General features: G+C 44.1%; 1 protein-coding gene across 2 annotated transcripts in view; it reads left to right on the top strand.

Annotated features, from left to right (window-relative positions):
* Nucleotides 1-19,955, top strand: part of VPS13D (vacuolar protein sorting 13 homolog D (S. cerevisiae)) — a 237,730-nt gene that overhangs the window by 96,677 nt on the left and 121,098 nt on the right. The window contains exons 37-47 of one of the 2 annotated variants that reach the window (XM_014545506.1): nucleotides 1,809-1,949; nucleotides 3,892-4,014; nucleotides 6,407-6,481; nucleotides 9,868-9,970; nucleotides 10,891-11,043; nucleotides 12,842-12,977; nucleotides 14,105-14,152; nucleotides 16,540-16,690; nucleotides 16,790-17,000; nucleotides 17,681-17,928; nucleotides 19,646-19,837. In XM_014545506.1, the coding sequence (XP_014400992.1) occupies nucleotides 1,809-1,949; nucleotides 3,892-4,014; nucleotides 6,407-6,481; nucleotides 9,868-9,970; nucleotides 10,891-11,043; nucleotides 12,842-12,977; nucleotides 14,105-14,152; nucleotides 16,540-16,690; nucleotides 16,790-17,000; nucleotides 17,681-17,928; nucleotides 19,646-19,837 (1,581 nt within the window). Of the gene's footprint in view, nucleotides 1-1,808; nucleotides 1,950-3,891; nucleotides 4,015-6,406; nucleotides 6,482-9,864; nucleotides 9,971-10,890; nucleotides 11,044-12,841; nucleotides 12,978-14,104; nucleotides 14,153-16,539; nucleotides 16,691-16,789; nucleotides 17,001-17,680; nucleotides 17,929-19,645; nucleotides 19,838-19,955 lie in introns of both variants that reach the window. The other variant, XM_005873452.2, reaches the window with a different exon arrangement.

The raw sequence follows: 19,955 nt of genomic DNA on the forward strand, positions 1-19,955 counted from the left end.
CACCAGGGCCGAGTGGGTTGGGCTGGGAAATTCTTTACCTTCAGAGAGTTTTTAGTAGCGGTGGACCAAGTAAACAGAGTGGTGCTGTGCAGGCTGAGCTTTGGCGAGGGGTTGCTCCTTTTGCTGTCAATGGAAAATTGAGCCTCAGTGTGTTGTGCTGCTGCTGAGTGTTCTAGAGAAGCGGTCGCCAACCTTTTGGACCTCACGGACCATTAGTGGTCCACGGACCACCCGTTGGCGACCGCTATTCTAGAGCCCGACTCATTTAATTCTCTGTTAGTTAACGTTTTCCTTTCCGTTTCGAATTCACTCAGAGTAACAATCATTTCCTAATTGTTCAAAATGTTTTAACTGGAGAACAATGGCCCAAGTCTTGCTATTTGAGAGAAACTCTTACAGGGCATATGGTAGCTATTTTTCTGGGAATCATTTGTTTTCTCAGAGTAAATATGGCTTACTTTTAAAGTTGTATGAACACAGGCAGGTCACTAAGTGTGCTGATGGTGGGATTTGTATTAGTAAATCAGCTCACCTATGGCTGATTGAGTATATTTAGAACTGTTAAAAATTAACTGGCCTTGAAAAGTATCACAGCGGGATACCATTTTTCTCACCCACCAGCCTGGCAAAAATTAAATGTGACACTATTAAATATTAGTGACGACATGAGCCATAGAACTCTTATTTCCTGCTGCTAGAACTGTAAATTGGTGCAACCGCTTTGGAAAATAATATGTCATGACCTAGTCAAGTTGAGTGTAAGCATCCCAACAGCCCAGGATTATGCTGCCTCTAGGTCTGTGCTCGGGGAGTCTCTTGCCTGTGTGTCCCAGAAAATGAGCACAGTCGGCTGATAGCCCTGGGCTTCCTAACAGCAATGAAACAAGTCCATGCCTATCTTTCAGCGGTAGAACGGATAGATTGATTATACGGCATAATCCTAAGTGGATTACAGTTCAGTGGTGAGAACAAATGTATCACAGCTACGCGGCATCAGTATGAGTGAATCTCAAAGATATGTTGTTGAGCAAAATAGAAACTTGCAGAAGAATACATGCAGTTGGATTCTATTTAAGCAAAGATCCCCAACAGGACAAACTAATCAATATGCCCTTAAGAAATGCATCCATGTGTGGTGAAACTGTAACGAAGAGCAAGGAAGTGATTAGAATCCCAAGTGCATGGTCACTGGGAGTTGGATGGGAGAGGGTTGGTGAGAAGGGGGACGGAGATGGGGGCCTGGCACTCGGGCTTCGCAGGCACTCGTGGTTTTCTAGGTCTTAAAGCCGAATAGTGCGTGCATGAGTATTGCAGTAATTTTATTCTTTAAACTATACATATATGTGGTTTATATGCCTTTGTACATATGACATTTTAAGTTAAAAAATTGGAAAATCTTAATGGATTTACAAGTATACCTATCTATTTAACCAATGGTTTCGTGATGTAAGCAAGGGAATCAAATTTAGTAGTTACATCAGCCAGTGATGCTACTTTTCCGAGACTCCGTTTTTATCTTGAGAGGATTAAAAACAGGCTCTGCCTGCCCTTTAAGGGGAGAGGCACATCACCTCCAACCCTGGAAGACCATGGTCGGCACAGACATGCTTTTCTACTTATATCCCCTCCATAGCACAGGCATCTGTAGGGCGACCTGTGGCTAAAGATGGTGCTTTCATTGTGAAATCAGATTGGAAATAGAAAGCTATTAAGCTACAGCCTGTCCTTGCTGAGCATTTGTGAACAGTGTTCCCCTATAAACTCTTGGTATCTGCTGAGCAGATGTCTGATTTCCTGTGCTCTCTCAGGCTGGGAGCCATTTCTTGAGCCCTGGCCGTGCACTGTATCCTGGCAACAGCAGGCAGCTAGTCGTCTCCATCCTCCTCGGCTGAAGCTGGAAGCCAAGGCCAAAACCCGTTTGGACATCAATATCACTTCAGTACTAATTGGTGAGTGGAAAGTTGTCTTCAGAAGGTTGGTACATTTCTGTACGTAGGTCCCTTGTCTGGAAGACTATTAATCCTGGTTTAGCAAATGCTTGGGCCTGTACAAGACATCGCTTATGCATTGTGGCTCTTTCCTGAAAATCCCTAACCTAGCCTCAGGATTCTTCTCAACCCAGTGCTCCAGAGTTAGCATCTCAATTAATGCGATCAGCGATCAAACAAGAGCTTAGCCTGCTTAGGAAACATGAATGCTCATGATGAACTTCCTCCTCCTCATGCTTGGTCACTGGCATGTAGAAGTGGCTTTAGATTCACTTCTCTCCGGCAAGTCACTGAATAATTCTTAAAAGGTATAATTTTGACCTTGTCTTTATAGCAGGATAAGTTGCCTGTATTGTCTCCCATCAGGTATCATGTCATTTTGTAAAAGGGATGCCAAGCTAATGGTGTATGTTCTGAGAGTTTCTTTGACGGCATGGAAGTGTGCATTCCTGGATTCAGTGTTGTGAATCAGAACCACTCTATGCTTGTATTTATATCATGGAAACTCATACATGATTATTTATTGTACAACTCACACTTTTGGAATTACTGATCTAGCGATCTGATTTTTGGGGACAACTGTAGTTATCTCTGAGTGATAAATAACACACACACTGTTGCAAATCTGTGAACTTTCTTCAGCGTGTGTGGTGTATTGAGGCTCTCAGAATATCCATTGGCTTATTCTATGTCAGTAGGATGGAGAGAATGCATAGTAAAATAAGACCATAAGTGTAATGATCCTCAAATTTTAAAACTATTGTTTTACATGATCAGATTTCATTCACTAATTTGCCTGGATATTATTACCTATATAACAGTAAATTGATCTCATGATCCTCCTATACTATTTTATTTCGCTTCTTATGTTATTTCTTTTACTACAGGCCTGGTGCACGAAATTTGTGCAGAGGGTGAGAGGGGTGGGGGGGTCTCTCAGCCCCGGCCTGCACCCTCTCGAAATCTGGGACCTCTCGGGGGATGTCCAACTGCCGGTTTAGGCCTGATCCAACAGGGATCGGACCTAAACCGGCAGTTGGACATCCTTCTCGCAACCCTGGACTGCTGGCTCCTAACCGCTCACCTGCCTGCCTGCCTGATCACCCCTATCCACCTAGGAAGTATATCTTAATTAGTATAAAAGGTCTTTATTTGGGTGCGATACATCATTTTGTTAACCTGCTCTCCCCGTTGTAATTCTCCTCTCAAAAGAGTAAAAAAAAAACAGCTAGAGGACTGTCAGGTGGATTACAGCCTCTTGAATTTAGTGGTTTTCTAACAGCCTCCAAATTGGTCTTTTTTAAATTTTATCTCTAAACCCTGTCACTTAGCATGGGATTCCACGCTCTACACACACTAAATCATCTTTGCTTTGTCCTTACCCCAGTATGTTGTGCCAAAGTCATGTTGAAATATTTAATGTTCACTGATTGTACCATGTACTTTCATGTTGAAGCCTTTGCATATGCTATTCTCTGTGCCTGGAATGTGCCTGTATCCTAATCCCATCGGCAAACTGTAATTTCTACTCATTCTTTTAGACCTAGAACAAAGGTGTCCACCCCCCTGCCCCAGAATTCCCATGTGTGGTCCTCCACTTCTCCCAAAGCAGACGAAATCTTCCCCTGTTCTGTGCTCCCACAGAATTTCACTCTTATCTTTGTTTTAGTTCCTCTCACATTGTGGTATTGTTTTGTGGTAATTAATGGTTGTTTTGTTAACATTAGTTTCTTCCAGTGGAGAATGAGGTTCTCCAGGGGACAGACTTGCTCAGAATCTCCATGTTGCCCAGCATGTAGTGAGGCATTCCGTGGAAGCTTGTTTTGCAGAATTGACATTATCTGACTTGAACCTTTCATATTTTCTACTTCTGTTCTAAATGTCTTTGGGGAATATTTTCTAGATCAGTATGTGAGTACCAAGGAATCATGGATGGCAGATTACTGTAAAGAAGACAAGGAAATAGACTCAACTACAACAGAAGACTGGATGGGCTCTTCAGTGGATCCTCCCTGCTTTGGACAAAGTAAGGGTTTTCTCTACAAATGTCTAACTGTCACTGTTGACCTACAGACCCATGTTTCATTGAAAACTCCAAAATCAGTTTCAGTGGAAAAACCAACAGGAAATTCTGACTGTCTTCTACCATTCTGTTTTAGTCTTTGTGAGAGACATTTTTCTGGCGCAAAATACTCAACTTTTAATATGAGCTCCAGTCTCACCTTTGTGGAAGAGAGAGGACCTACAATATACGGGTCCTCAATTCGGGCAACACGGCACGGACGGGTGCCCTGGAAGTGCAGGTTCCCTGGAAGTGCATCGAGACCAGCCATTGCTCAGTTTGGGTTTTACTCAGGAATACTCAGGAATGTTTACGAAACATTCCTGTGGGTGGAACTTTTTGACTAGTTTTTTAAAAACAACTTTTCAGTCTTCTAAATCTAGAGACTGGCTATTTTCTTGAAGAGAGGGAGGGCAGGTTATCCCATGTGGAAAAAACTGTTAGGGGGGCCCTGTATTGTTCATAACATACAAAAGATTTGAATGCCCAGCCGCTTGAAGAGGGAGGAGTCAGTTTGTTCTCCGTTAACGATGTTTTCTTTCCTTATTTAATGCTTCACCATGGAGCTCTGATTGCCTCGGAGCTGGGGAGATTGTGATGGCCAACTGCACGGTTCTTAGTTGTTCCACAGCCATTGTCATTCAAATTCAGCTCAGCCCCAGCTCTTTGAGTGTGGTTTCTTTGGAAGTCTTGGCTGGACTTCACATAGCTCATGAGGACTTCACATAGCTCATGAATACATAAGTATTCCATCTGGTCTGCAAACGTGTCACGGGGAGATGGATTCTCGTAGCGTATGAAGTATTTGAACTTGTCCGTCTCTCCTCAGGACGTTTAAATGGACTGTCTCTCTGCCTTGTACTTCTAGAACGAGGGGCAGGAAATGTCAGCTCTGCTTGCTCTCTGTTCCCAGGCTGTTGCTTCTGAAACTCAAGGTCATTGCTTCGGAGCCAGGGCTTTTCAGATATCATCTGCTTCAATGTGGGCTCCTCCCCTAACCTTCCCCATTTGTGTGTCAACAGAATGTAACATAGAATTCTACCAAGAAGACTAAATAATCTTCTGTAATATGTCTTGTGTCTTAGGGAGTGTGTGTTTCTAAAAGCATTCATACAGGAGGATCTTAAATCCAGTCAGTGCAAACACTAGGAAGGCCCAGTCTTTAGGATTCTAGCGAAGGGTTTTCTTTTGTCCCTCTCCTCTCTGCCCTTTTAAAAAAAGAAAGAAAAAAAGTTCTCCTCTTTCTTTAAAGTTAATAAGCTGCCTTATCTATGTTAAATGCCTCTGCTAAATTAAAGCCGGATTTTATTTACTTATAGGTTTTTATGGTTACTTAGGTTTATAAAGGTGCAATATTTCCTTTTAATTAGACGTAACTGAATATACCTAAATTTCCAAACTTCTTTTCTGACTGGAAATTCCTGGGTGGCAGTAAGTCAAATGGAATTGTATTCTGTTTTCGACCTACTGAAGTAGTTGTTGGGCATTGGTTCTGAAAGTCAGTCGGTTTGAACCTTGCTGAACTGACCACAGACTTTCAGGTCTTATTCATGACTGTTTAGTCACATTCCCCCAAGATTTGTACATTTTATTCCGGGCAGTTTCAATGGGAGCCCTTGGAATAATGTGAAATTCAGCCTAAGGGAGCTGCTGACTTCCCACTGTTTCTTTAGCAGGGGAAAGAAAATAGCCTCATTTCTGACATAATTGTTGGCTTTGTTCAGTAAGGGCTGAGATTCTGCAGGTAAACCTGGATGCATGGCACCTTATTGAACTGACTAGTTTTGTATTCCAAAGACATCGGATGGAAATATCAAATATAAATATTCTAAACACTTCCATGTTTAATTTATAATGTAAATAATACTTTGAGGTAACGCCTTAGTAAAGACGGTGAAAACTGAAACACAGATGGGCTCTTTGCCTCGAGTGTGGAGAGCCCCGAGGATTAGCATTCTGCTGCTTCTGCTTCTGCCAGCAGAACGAGCACCTCCCCTAGCTGGTAGGGGAGTGTTGGTGACTTTTCTATGCCATCTAAGAACATGGGGCTTTAAGTTAAAAATCCTCAAAAGGCTTGTCATTCTGTTCAAAAGAATGTTGAATACATTTTCTTTCCCCAACTGAGGAAAAAAAGGCGCTTGCTTCTTTGACAATGCCTCCATAATAAATGCCAGCAGAAAACCGTCCTGCTCATGCTGTTGGGTACCTTCATAGCTCTTAGAAATCACTGAGGGGAATGATCGTACTGGTGCATGGTGCTTGCTATCTCTGTAATGTACTCTGTGCTTACGCTTGGAGGTGAGTCTTATTCACTGTGTTTTTTCTTACTTCTAACTTTGTCTCTCCTGTCTACCAGGCCTCCCCCTTGTCTACCTTAGAACTAGGAGTACAGCCAGTCTGACTAACCTAGAGCACCAGATGTATGCTAGAGGTACAGTACAGCCAAGCGAGGGCTTGCTTTATTTTCCTGTTTTACCGTAAGAACTGCCATGTCCATCAGTTTTCTGTGAATGGGGGCATACCACGTTTTGAGTACTTTGGTTTAGTAGCAGGAAAGAGATTTCCAACGAATGAACAGAGAAGGAAGCGATGTGCTGGCGTATGCTGTCTCTTGCATTTGCCTTAACCCTTGGTGGAAACGGTAAAACTCCACCGTGTGGGGTGCAGACATACCCCGGTCAGTGAGGTGGTTTCTCCTACTGAAAACCAAGTAAGTAGAAGAAGCCCAGCCTCCACCTCGCAGTGCTGCCAGTCTGGGTATCGTACTCAGTGCACATTTGACCAGGAATGCAAGGGGCTCTGCTGATCGGGAATAGAGCTAAGGAAATACTGCCCTTAGACACAAGCCTCAACTTCTCTAGCTGTGACTCGAGCTGCTTAGGAGACAGAAAAGCAAATGTCCTTCTAACTCTGACCATGTAAGGTTCCTTGGGAATTTGTCTGGTCAGTGATATGATAGAATACACCACAAACATGCAGGGATTGGCTTCCCGGGATGTGCATGTAATTGGAATGATTTGTGTGTGTACTTGGCTAACAGCAGGTCTTGCCTGGGCCATGACATCTTTTGTAGAAAAAGGTCTTTGAGTTTCCTCTGCCAGGAGTTCAGCGCAGGGATAGTACTCCGCAGGGTAGTACTATGGGTTTTTCTGTAAGGTTTCACCAAGGTGGGTGCTTAGGGGATGGCTCACAAAGGGCCCAGGATTGAGTCTTCATTTATTCAGGGATTTATACCCTAAGCTTTCCTCGGTCGGCTACTTCATGTTTCAGGCTAAGCAGAGCATTTAGCCAGTTCAGCTGATGAGGTCAGAGAGCCTCAGAAAGACTAAGTACTTGGCCTTCACTCACCTGACCAGCTAGTAGCAGGCCTGGGACGTTAATCTATTTCTTATGATTTACAAAGCAGGTCCTTTCTGACAGGCTGAGCTGCTTCTGTAGCATGGGAACCTGCTCGGTTTATAATGGCCAGATTACTGTGACACGGGTCCAAAGGGGTAGAAATGTCTCAGCTGGAGCCACTTGACGCCGAAGTTGGACGGGGGGAGCTTCAGGTTCTCGGAGCCCGTGAAGAAGTTAGGTCTGGTCACTGGAGGCAGAGTTTCTGAGGCCACCAGGGAACACGGTGCTCTTTGATGGACTTGGGGGTTTTGCTCTCTGGTGCTGTGCCAAGGCAAACCCATAGCCGATTTGGACACTAGCGCAGGAGATGTCAGGTGTGTCCCCGGATGCTGGGTTCGGACTCGTGAGCACTCCATGGATTCTGTTATCGAAGAGGTCGGTTGCTGACGTCTCGGCCGGTCTGTGTAATCAAAACAAGAGGCTCGGGGACCTCAGCAGTGTGCCTTCCCAGGCTATTTAATTCCAAAGTAATATACTTGTGAATGCCTTTATATGGGTTCCTAGCACTTTATTCCGTATTACAGTGTGATCAAAGCCACTTGCCACCTGTTCTGTTTAAATCTAATTTGCAAATGGAAACTTACGGTCTGGCTTGCAGTGGGATATGAACGCGCAGCTGGCTGCTTTTCCTCCGGGCCCTGTATCTCCCGCAATAAAGCCGCTCTCGCTGCACTCACGGAGCGGGGCGCCTCTCAAGGTGCCACAGTCAGCACTGTTTACCCTGCAGACAGCTCTTAAAGTTTTTACTCCCCCTCTGCTCTTGTCGGCAGCCTCACAGCTACTCTGTGGTTTTCTACTTGATGAACATTATTTTTTTAAAGCAAACCTTGGGAACTAAGTGAGGCCATTTGGAGGAGAAATGGGTATGTTTTGAGCAGAGAGTATGTTTAGAAGTATTTGGAGGGTGTCGCTAAAGACTATCCACGGAATTGAGGGAATACGTAGTAGTATCCACTCATTTATTTAGCATGTTGCCATTTCTCAGACTTCTCTGAGCCACTGTTGTTACCAAAGCAGAACTTGCCTTAACCTGAAAGTGCTTGTCTGGCAGTGTTTGTAGTACTAACTCCTGAAAAAAGAGGGAAAAAGGAAGTGCTTCCTTTTAAAGGCAGTGATCACCGCGGACTGTGATGCGGCCCCACGCCTTACTCGGGGTGGGAGGGGTAGGGTCTGGTGCGGTCTGCCTTCCTGTCCTGCTGGCAGGAAACACGTGGGCCTGGAGGACGAGTTTAATTTCGCTGTAGTGTTCTCAGTCGGCATGTGCAGTCACCCCGAGATGTCATTTTCTCCACAGCTGCGGGCCACTTGGGTCCTGGTTTTGCTCGTATTGTCTTTGTGCTTTAAAGCGGTGCACATAGGAGGACTGGGCTGCACCCCCTTTGTTGCTAGTGTGCGTGTGGCATGAGCACCGCAGCCAGGAGGCGCCAGCGCTGGGTTGCTGCTGCCCTTGTGGTCCCTGCTGCCCCCTCCTCCTTTCTTCCTCTGGCCCACAGGGGAGACTCAGGCCCTTGGTCAGAGGATCTGACGCCCCTCCCTGGGCAGCCTCTGTTCCGTGCCAGACCACCAACACAGGCAGGGCGCAGGCAGCCGGAGCAGGGCAGTGGCCGGGCACTTACAGCCTTTGTCGGCTTTCTGGCCATGTGGTCTCCCACTTCTCCGGCTTTTTAAAGTGTTTGTTGTCAGGTCAACTCTTTGTAGAATTTGATTACTTATAGTCTTGTATTGATCAGTGTTTCCAGTTTCCCTGACTAGCAACTGTTTTGTGAAAAGAAATCATATTTTATGCTCCTTTTGTAGACTCTATAGTACCTATGGTGGTGGTATCTGTGTCAGAGATGGGCTAAAATTTTCATTTAAAAAGCTCTGGAGTGGTATATTTCTGATCTTTCCGGGAGAAAAATATCCCAACTATTAGTGTAAGAGCATAGGAAAGAATGTTTTTATTTCATTATAATGTGAATAATACGACTGAAGTGTAACTTTTGCATAAAGGGAGGCTTTGTTACAGCACAGGCATTTTGGACAAGGTTTAATCAAGCCGGTGTGATAAACTTGCTACAGTTTGTGCTACCTATTTAGGATATATTTATTGGGAGTAGCGAGGGTCCATTTCTCTTTTTTCCTCTTTTGATTCCAAACAAGTTAGGTCCCGATGCCCTCTGTGGAGATGAGGCCCCTAAGAATTGTGGGAGGATTGGGGGCTGGGCAGTCACACACCACAGCCATTTGTCAGGGAGGACTGAGTCATCCCGTAGCAGGCAGCAAAGTACATGGAGGTTCCGTTCGTCCTCTCTTCCTCCCCCTCAGTCCCTTTGCCAAGAGACCATTCTGGGCACTGTCTCCAGGTGGTGATGGTGGGGGGGGCTCTCCCACACAGGTGGGGGCGGTGCTAATAGCCACCTTGTTTGTTCATAGCAGAGGTGAAAACCCCCAAGCGCCGGCAGCCTTTTGTCCCTTTCGCTCTGAGGAATCACACAGGCTGCACTTTGTGGTTCGCCACCCTGACCACCACACCCACCAGGTAAGAAGCACTTGATCTGTCACTGAGCCATCTCTGCCACCCAAGGCTCCTGCGTGCCAGCCCAGTGGGCCCCTTCTTGAGGCTCTGAGGTTGTATTTGAAGCAATCACGTGCTGTCCTGCTGAGGTTTATGGTGGAGGTTCTGGTCCTCTGTGGAATCTGTAGTCAGAGAAGTAGGCCCCAAGTTTGAAATGTCCAAATGATCCTGATCCCAGTAGACATTACGTTTAAAGTCAGAGTCCAGCAAGTTAAGGCTGAGAGTGGGAAGCGTGAAAGAAAAGTCATTCCATCTTTCCTCTTCATCCCCCCGCCCCCCCAAGAATTGCTTTCCAACCTAAAGCACACTTCAATCCAGATGGAATTGGGTGGGGTTTGGAGAACAAGTGAGAATTTACCTAAGCCAAGTGAGAAGGTTCTTCAGCAGCTTTCAGCCTGTTCAGACCTTGGCTGGACTTGCCGAATCCACGCTGATCTCTCCAGCTTAGGAAATGAGAACACGAAACAAGTAACAGCATCAGCTGGTTGGAAACCACATTTCCCTGCCTCCACGAAGTATGATAATGCCTTACAGGAGGCGGTGTTTTTTAAAAACAGTTCAGGCCTGTTAAGTTCTTGGTAGTCACTTAAACACGACTTTTAAAAGTCATGACTCACTTTACATAGCACGTATGTAGCAGCTCTACTGCCGAGGCAGGTGAGTGTGTAGTATAGCTTTCAGCTGTTTCTAAAGTGTCACATGAGCTGCGTTTGATCATGAAGATGCCTCTAGTTACTGACCTTGTAGGTCACCCTTTGGAGCCAGATTATACGGCCTCATTGCTGTGAATTGCGTTCTGGGAGGGTTTCTGTTCCCAGCACCAGCTCCGTGTGAGAAGGAGCTGGGAGAGAGGCACAGGCTGGTATTGTCTGATTTGGTTCCAGGGCTGCACTGTCTCACAGCGGGAGTCCAGGGGGCGTTCCAGAAGGGGACGGGACATTTCTCGATGACACTCACAATGTCAGTGAGTGGCGGGAAGTCCTCACAGGTGAAGAGATTCCCTTTGAATTTGAAGCACGTGGAAAGCTAAGACACAGGTAAAGTATGACTCATTCTTTTCCTAAAAAAATATTTATGTATATGATGTGATTGTCCCTAGTGTTTCGCCTATTCACCTTCCTTTATTAGAGATTTTAATGATTTATTTTTAAAGGATATTTTAAAAAATCAGTGTTTCCTTTCCTTTAAAAAAAAATATAATGACTTTCTTACTATCTTGGAAATAAAGTTTCCCCCCATTAATTATCTCTTTACTTGACATGTGTGTTTCACATAATTTGGTTGAAGCATAGACAGAGCATGACACTCAAGTTCATTGCCTCCCAGCCTGGTTTTCATGATGCACTGGTGACATGGTACTCCTGAAAGGTTGGCAAAGCATGTCGATTTCAGTGTTAAGACACATACGTGTCACATAGCACTTGGGGCAGGCAGGTGTTTTCAGGGAGCAGAGCCGTATGAGGAGGCACACGGATGCTGAGGAGGATCAGAACCACTCGTCCAGGGAGACGGCTAGCACTCACTCTTGACATGGTCCACCAGAGGACTGGAACGAACGCGAGAGAAGCCTGTGGCTTGTTACTGAGCGGTCACAAAATATCTAACAAAGTGTTCTTGTGTTTGCAGACATTGTTAAGTGGAAAGGCTGTCCGGTGAATAGGTTAAGATTTCAGCCTCATATCTGTTTGCAAGCTGAGCTGAAGTGTGGGAGACTGGCTTCCGCCTTATGCTTTCATGATGCTCTAAGTCTTTGTGTGCAAACCCGCTCCTAAGTCAGATACCTCTTCCCTTTGCACAGCTTTCTGCCAGCACACATTTCTCCCTGGGGCAGATGTCTGAACCTGTGGGCCCCAGTGATTGTACAGGAAAAATAGGGTTTTAAAAAAAATCACTAAGCTGGGTACGTGTACCTGAAAGCCACGTTAGCACTTCCAGGGATGAGTGGTGAGCATTTTCTGTTCCACAAAGTTCCTGAAGGGGCTAATTATGAACTGTTGGCTGTATGTCTTAATAAGCACGGCCTCTGTTATATCAGAAGGGGTTTGACCTCTATATCACTTCCGTTTTAGTTTCCATGTTTTGTAACGGCGCATTTCAAGTCCCACTGTTCTGCTTGAATTCATCAACATAAATGCCTTTTCTGGCTTTCCCCCCTTTGGCACACTATGCCCACTCCCTGCCTCCCTCCCTCCTTCCTGTCAGCCTCAAATCCAGTTCCCCATTTTAGGCTTCTGGCTTGAATTAGGCGAAACCCAAAATAGAATTAAATGTGCAATTTCCTCCTGTTCCTCCTGTTCTGCCCACTGCCTTCTGCTGTTTCAGCCAAGCCTTATGCCTTAAAATGCCTAACCTGTCTGTGGCCTGTAGGACCGAAGCCAAACAACTGAGTGTGGGTCTAAGAGAAGTAGGGTATTCAGCAAAAGAACCAGGAGGAAATGTTGTGTCACGCATTTCCAAGAGTTTGGTTATATGATCAGATTGCTAGCGGAACATTTTTACTGCCCCACAGAAGTGGTTGTAGCGAATGGCACTGTCTTGTAAAAGCTTGGGTGGGGTTGGTGGGGCAAGGCCTGGGCTAGAGTGGAGAGTTTGCGTGGTTCATACAAAGGGAGGACAAATGCTACTCTTGCCCAAGCATTATAAATCTTGCAGTTTTAAATGTAAAACCCAGCCAATATGTTCTCTTGATTTCTCTTGCATTAGGCAATCATCAAAAGGCTCGGACAACTGGGTTTTTATGTCATTAGATAGTAAATCGGATTTGAGTCTTTGCTCCTGCTTTTCTTTGCTTTTGAAGATTGGGCTTAATGTCTTTTTCCGTATTCTGCCTGACAGACACACCCATGACCTCCGGATTCACCAACTGCAAGTGAGAGTAAATGGTTGGGAGCAAGTGAGCCCTGTGTCTGTGGACAAAGTTGGGACCTTTTTCCGATACGCAGCGCCAGATAAGAATTCATCTTCCTCTACGGTGTGTGGCAGGGGATGGGTGTGCATTGTGTCCTGGCCGCACTCCCGTAAAGCCAGGCACTCACACAGTGTAATAGCTTTGCTCTAGTAAAGTTTTCTTGTTCTTCATTTATTAGTACACGAGCTCTAGGAATATGTAAGATTATAGAAGTCATCATAGGCAGTGATAATCAATATTTAGATGAGCCAGCCAATGGATAATTTCAGTAAAAAAAAACAGGATCTAAAAGTGATTTTAATGAAAAATAATAAGTAAATAAAAGTGACTTTAGTACATGTTACCTCACCTGTGCAGACGCATTTCATATGCAGCTGGCCCACCTGGCAATTTGCTAGTCTGCCGAACATGTGTTGGCTTTACTTCACATACTGTTATGCTTCCTCCATATACTGTCTTCTTTCAATTTCTTACAGTGCTACTCCTTGATCCTTCTAGTTCCTTTTCTCCAACTTCTCTTCTCTAGCATAAAGACATATAGCCACTGCTATTTGTCTGATCACAGAACCTCTCACACATCCTTGCCTGAACTTGACCCAGCCTGCAGCTCTAGGGCTAGGAGGGACCAGCCTGGGGATGATGCAGGGAGCATCCCTCACTAGAGTGTGCAGGTGAGGGCCGGCCTCCCAGCCCATGTGTCCGCCATGGTGCTTTTGCCCAGGACTCGGACATGCTTCCCAGGATGACTCACTTGTTAGGTAACCAGTGATGAGGGGGAAAGTGCAGATTTGCAGAGATTGTGGCTTTCGTCATGCTTTCTTCATAGAGAAACTCTGTTCCTTCTACTCTTCCTCTCTTGTGCCCCAAGTTTCTTAGGAAAGGACACTTTCTTTCAAGATTAATTTTCTGCCTAAATTCTTATCTGATAATGAAATAATGAATTCCCCCAAGAGATACTTTTCTATTGTATGGATGTGTTCTGGAAATTTGTGTCCCTGGAGTGGTGGTAAAATGAGGGTTGTTTTCCCCATACCTTCTAAGTTAAGATGCTTTCTCTTAGCGGTAGACCATACTTTGCTAAGGGTATTTGCAAACACCACCCTTCCAAGCACATTTCATTGTCATTGAACTTAATGATGCCTGTAATCTTAGGTCTGCGCTGACTCTCTGACTTTTGGAATCTTTCTTAGATTGGCAGCCCAAGCAGCAGAACAAATATTATCCATCCCCAGGTTTATGTGAGTATGATTGTCCTATGTCACTGTGTGTATTCAGTGTTGACACTGGGCCTGAACCATACGTAGATGTTTATTTCTTTTTTTTTAAAATATACTTTATTGATTTTTTACAGAGAGGAAGGGAGAGGGATAGAGAGTTAGAAACATCGATGAGAGAGAAACATCGATCAGCTGCCTCCTGCACACTCCCCACTGGGGATGTGCCCGCAACCAAGGTACATGCCCTTGACCGGAATCGAACCTGGGACCCTTGAGTCCGCAGGCCGATGCTCTATCCACTGAGCCAAACCGGTTAGGGCTAGATGTTTATTTCTTAATGATGAGAGGACTTTATGACCTGTGAGCGATTGGGATTTATCTTTCTGCTTTTCTATTGATGATTACCTCATTTTCTAAAAACTTGCAAGAAAATATTTTCACCTAATTTGATATGTGAGACTGAATATTACAGGCAACAGAAAGAAAAAAAACAAATGTTTGGGGCCAATGTCTCCTTTTCTTTCTAAGTTAAAATATAAATTAACCCTTGTATGGCTATACATATTTCATAGATTTGGGATCCATAGGTCGTGAAGGTAATTAAGAATGAAAAATAGTAAGATTTTTTTTTTCTTCCCATTTGGCTTTTGAAACATCATCATAAGATGACACTAAAAAACTATTTTTAGATTTTTGCTTAAATTTTCTTCTCCTTTAGGGATAGTAAGTTTTGAACTGTGAAATTTCAGCTAAGCTTGGAGGCGTTAAGATCGAGATTTGAAACAATTGTAATTGGCCTTGGCTGAGTGGGGCTTTACTAGGCTGGGTCTGTGGACACCGAGGTGCTGACTGTGCCTGGGATTGTCTCTGAAAACACTCCAGACAGTTCTAGTTTGCCTTTTCACTGGGCTTCCTGGAAGTCTTGGCTCAAAACATGGAGCTCTTCATTTTATTGTTTATTAGGTTGGTTTCACATACTGTTTGTTTTTAATAAAAAAGTTGGCAGTATGGGAAGCTTGGACGTGGTGTCATTTGTTTCTCCAATAAAAAAGCATTGTCAGTATGTTCTGGACACTCCTGCTGAGAATAATAGCTTCAGAGACCTCCTCTTCGGTTTACCTGATGTGGGGTTTTAAACTAAAAAAGAAAAAAGAGTTTTGGGGCACAAACTGTGCTGAATGTGTGAATGAATGTATGGAAAAAGAAAGTAGTGGCTGCAACCCAAGACCAAACATAAATTATTTCCCTCCATTATGTTGAGTTTCTGAAACTCAGTGTCCTGTTTGTGAAAGAGTGATCATTGAATGGAACTTAGAAAGTTATTGTGAAGAAAGAGAAGTTGGTTTTTGAAGTTCTTTGAAATACAAATGTTGGCTTTTTTTCTATAGGCATGTCAGCAAATGGTGTATGGGCCTAGAGAGTAATTTTTATGACATTAGGAAAAAAGTTATTGTTCTTGGGAAAGGCATTCCAATGTAGACAACTCTTTATTATACACTCTCTGGCTTTTACAAAGACAAGTTATAATCTCAGAAGACTTCCTTTTGCTTTTGTATATTTTGGACAGTTCCCAACCCATTGTTAGTGTTCAAAGAATGTTTTCTCACTTTAATATTAATCTGGGAGGAAAATACCGCAGAAGGTAAATCACTTAATGTTTTACGAAGTGAAGTCCTACCTCATTGCTTCTGAACATTGCGTTGCTGTGCATGATCTTTAGTCCCCTCTGGCAGAGCTGACAGCGAGTCTTGGTCCGTTTCCATGTAAGGGCTGGTTTGCGACACTGCGCGAGGTTAACTTCCAGCACAAGTGTGGGAAATTTGATGGGCTGTTACCGGTCTTAGGTGAAGTTCTTTATAATGTGTCCAGAGGCCTACGGTGGATTGTTCTTTGTGACACACTTTGTGATGTCACTTCTGAATAGATTAACTGTTTTTTTAAAATATATTTTTATTGATTTCAGAGAGGAAGGGAGAGGGGATGAGAGATAGAAACATCAATGATGATAGAGAATCATTGATCGGCTGCCTCCTGCACGCCCCACACTGGGAATGAAGCCCGGAACCCGGGAATGAAGCCCAGAACCCAGGCATGTGTCCTGAACGGGAATCAAGCTGTGACATCCTGGTTCATAGGTCAACCCTTAACCACTGAGCCACACTGGCTGGGCTGAAGATATTAACTCTTTTTATAGGAATGTTTAGAATTGGCTCTTTTAAGAGTGCATGTTTATAGGCTATTCATTCCTATTAAAACTGAGTGGTCTTGGGGCTTAATGATTAATTTTACCAAAGAGCTATCGCAATAATAAGATGCTGTGATTTAGGCATTCTGGTTGGTATGGTTGTATTTTTGTGTGTATTTTCAAAATCACAGCTGTGCCTTTTACTTCAATGTCTTTTTCACAGTTCTCAGCACTCCCGCCTGTCCGGGTGGTCTTTGCCGTGACCATGGAAGGCAGTGCTCGCAAAGTGATCACTGTCCGGTCTGCCCTCATTGTGAAGAACAGACTCGAGACACCAATGGAACTAAGACTGGACAGCCCATCAGCTCCAGACAGTAAGCTTTGACATAGTCCGTCCTCCTTTTACTCTGAGAAAGTCAGCTTTGGGGAGAAGACCCCCCCCCTGAGAGCGCTAACGCTTATTTCTGTGGCAGAGCCCGTGGTGCTTCCCGCTGTCATGCCGGGGGACTCCTTTGCTGTGCCTTTACACCTCACTTCTTGGCGGCTGCAGGCCCGGCCCAAAGGGTTGGGCGTATTTTTCTGTAAGGCTCCTATCCACTGGACGAATGTAGTAAAGACGGCAGAGGTTAGTAGCAGCAAACGAGAGTGCCATTCCATGGACACAGAGAAAAACCGATTCTTCAGGTATGCATGACACTGCAATGTGTATTTGTGGGTATTTTTTCTTTATTCTTTCTCTAAGGACCCTCAATGATTCAGTTGTGCTTATTTAAAACCCTAAAGTTTTTCACTTTTTTAAAAAAATATTTTTATTGATTTCAGAGAGGAAGGAAGAGGGGGAGAGAGAGAGATACAAACATCAGTGATGAGAGAGAATCATTGATCGGCTGCCTCCTACATGCATCCCATTGGTGATCGAGCCCGCAATTCAGACACGGCCCTGACCAGGAATCGAACCATGACCTCCTGGTTCATAGGTCGATGCTTAACCACGGAGCCACACTGGATGGGCTGTCATTCCCTGTTTATGCAGTTCAAGAACAGGCACAACTAATCTATACAAATATCAGAGATTGTTGCTCTTCCGATGGGGGAGAGGATTTTGATTGGAAAGGGATATGAGGGAACGTTCTGGAGTGAGAGAAATAGCCTATCACTGGTTTTGGGTGGTAGCTATAGGATGTATATAATTATCAAAACCCACAAAGCGGAACATTTAAAATCTCTACATTTTATTCTGACTTAAATTGTAGGTATCTTACTGGGTTATTGAACCATTTTAATGCTATGCTCTCTCAGACTCAGCTAAGGAGAGAAAATTCAAGTTCTTCATTGGTGGTTTTTATACCATTTTGTCTTCATAGGTTTTGTGTGGCCATAAAGAAAGAGAATTATCCAGATTACATGCCCTCAAACATATTTTCTGATAGTGCAAAACAGATTTTCAGGCAGCCGGGGCATACCATATATCTCCTGCCAACTGTGGTAATCTGCAACCTGCTCCCTTGCGAACTGGATTTTTATGTTAAAGGAATGCCCATTAATGGGACCCTGAAACCTGGCAAAGAGGTGGCTCTCCACACCGCTGACACGGCCCAGAACATTGAACTGGGTAAGGGTTTAGTCAAATTATCATTGGTAGCAATTCTATGAAAATGTCAGTGAGTATTTTGTGACTGTTTGGTAAACATTTTGGAGAAATTATAGCCTATACACTATCTCAGTAAACCAGCTCAAAGGATTTATGTAGTTTAAAAAATGTCAAACTTCTAAGGTAGAAAATTATCAAAAGAAAATAATTGAACAGATTCCAAAGATTTCCAGAGGAAGCACTCAACGGAGCCTTTTTTCTTCCGTTGCTCACTTGATGTATGACTGTAGGCAATCACTTCATCTTTTCAGACCAGGCTTTTCCCAGCTATAAAAGGAGCAAAATCATCTCTCTCTCCCTTTTTTTAAAAAAATATATATTTTATTGATTTTTTTTTACAGAGAGGAAGGGAGAGGGATAGAGAGTTAGAAACATCAATGAGAGAGAAACATCGATCAGCTGCCTCCTGCACACCCCTCACTGGGGATGTGCCCGCAACCAAGGTACATGCCCTTGACCGGAATCGAACCTGGGACCTTTCAGTCCGCAGGCCAACGCTCTATCCACTGAGCCAAACCAGTCAGGGCTCTCTCCCTCTCTTTTCAGGAGGGAAAAACATTTGCCAAGCACGTACTGTCCTCCATGCATTATGTCAAGTGCTTCACACACATGAGCTCATGTCATCCTTACGCAGTACTTATTTGTCCCATTCCTGATGAAGAAATTGAATGTTGAATTCATCAAGTACGTTCAGTTTTAGGGATGAATGAACTCGAGGTAGAGAATCATTAGAATCATTATCCTATTTGTAGCACTTACAGCAAAGAGGAGCTGCTGGAGTTTGGGCAGGAAGTATGTTTCTTTAATGCTGCTCTAGAAATGCTGAAAAAATGATGCCTTAGATATTTATCTTTTTACAGTTTTGTATATCTTCTCATTTGATCTTCACAATGGCACGTTTGGGGTAGAGAGACAGCTGCTATCCCCCTAGTACAGATAGGAATCTGAAACTCATTGAAATTGTGTCCCACAGCGATAAACTTACATGTCAACGAGCTTCATTTAGAACACAAAAGTGGTACAGTGCTAGGTGTCCTTCTGAAGAAAAGAGGTCTGTGCTCTGACATTTAAGTACTTCTTCAACAAATGTCTATGAGTCCCTGGGTGGAATGGACACGTCCTCCCACCCACCACCACTCTGTTGTGCACACCACCACGCTATCTTCCCAGTCTGCTCTCCATGGACCACCACTTTCACAGCAATCCTGCGATGGAGATACTGTCTTTATCCCCGTTTGGAGATGAGGCACAGCAAGGGCAAATCGCTCACCCTGCACCATGCGGCTGGGAAGGCCAGGCTGGGACCTGAGGCCAGGCATTCGGCTGCAGAAACCTTGACTCTGACCCTGTCCTTGCCTTTATTGTGGTCTAGGCACCCAGCACAGGGTCTGATGTCTAGTAAGCTCCTAATACTCATAGCTGTTACTGGTACTTTCTGGTATTTTCATCTTTCTAACTCTGCAGTTCAGACTCCCTAGTGTGGCTTCCAGGCCATCTTGTTTGCTTCATATGTATTCTCACCCGAGCTAGAGGAAAATGGCCGTTCTAATGAGATCTTTTTTGCTAGTAAGAGACAGTTACTGATTTTTCCAAAAGGAATCCAATTTCGTTTGACTGCTGGGTATTTTAACAAACTAACGTGAGAGCGTAGAAAGACAATGGCTTATATCTCCTTTAGGGGTATCACTGGAGAATTTTCCACTCTGTAAAGAATTGCTCATTCCACCTGGAACCCAAAACTATATGGTAAGAATGCGTCTCTATGATACCAACCGGCGGCAGCTGAACCTCACCATCCGGATTGTGTGTCGAGCAGAAGGATCCCTAAAGATCTTCATTTCTGCTCCGTATTGGTTGATTAACAAAACAGGTATGTATAGAGCAGTGATGGCGAACCTATGACACGCGTGTCAGAGGTGACACGCGAACTCATTTTTTTGGTTGATTTTTCTTTGTTAAATGGCATTTAAATATATAAAATAAATATC

This window comes from Myotis brandtii, unplaced genomic scaffold (assembly GCF_000412655.1).
Source record: "Myotis brandtii unplaced genomic scaffold, ASM41265v1 scaffold410, whole genome shotgun sequence".
Classification (NCBI taxonomy): domain Eukaryota; kingdom Metazoa; phylum Chordata; class Mammalia; order Chiroptera; family Vespertilionidae; genus Myotis; species Myotis brandtii.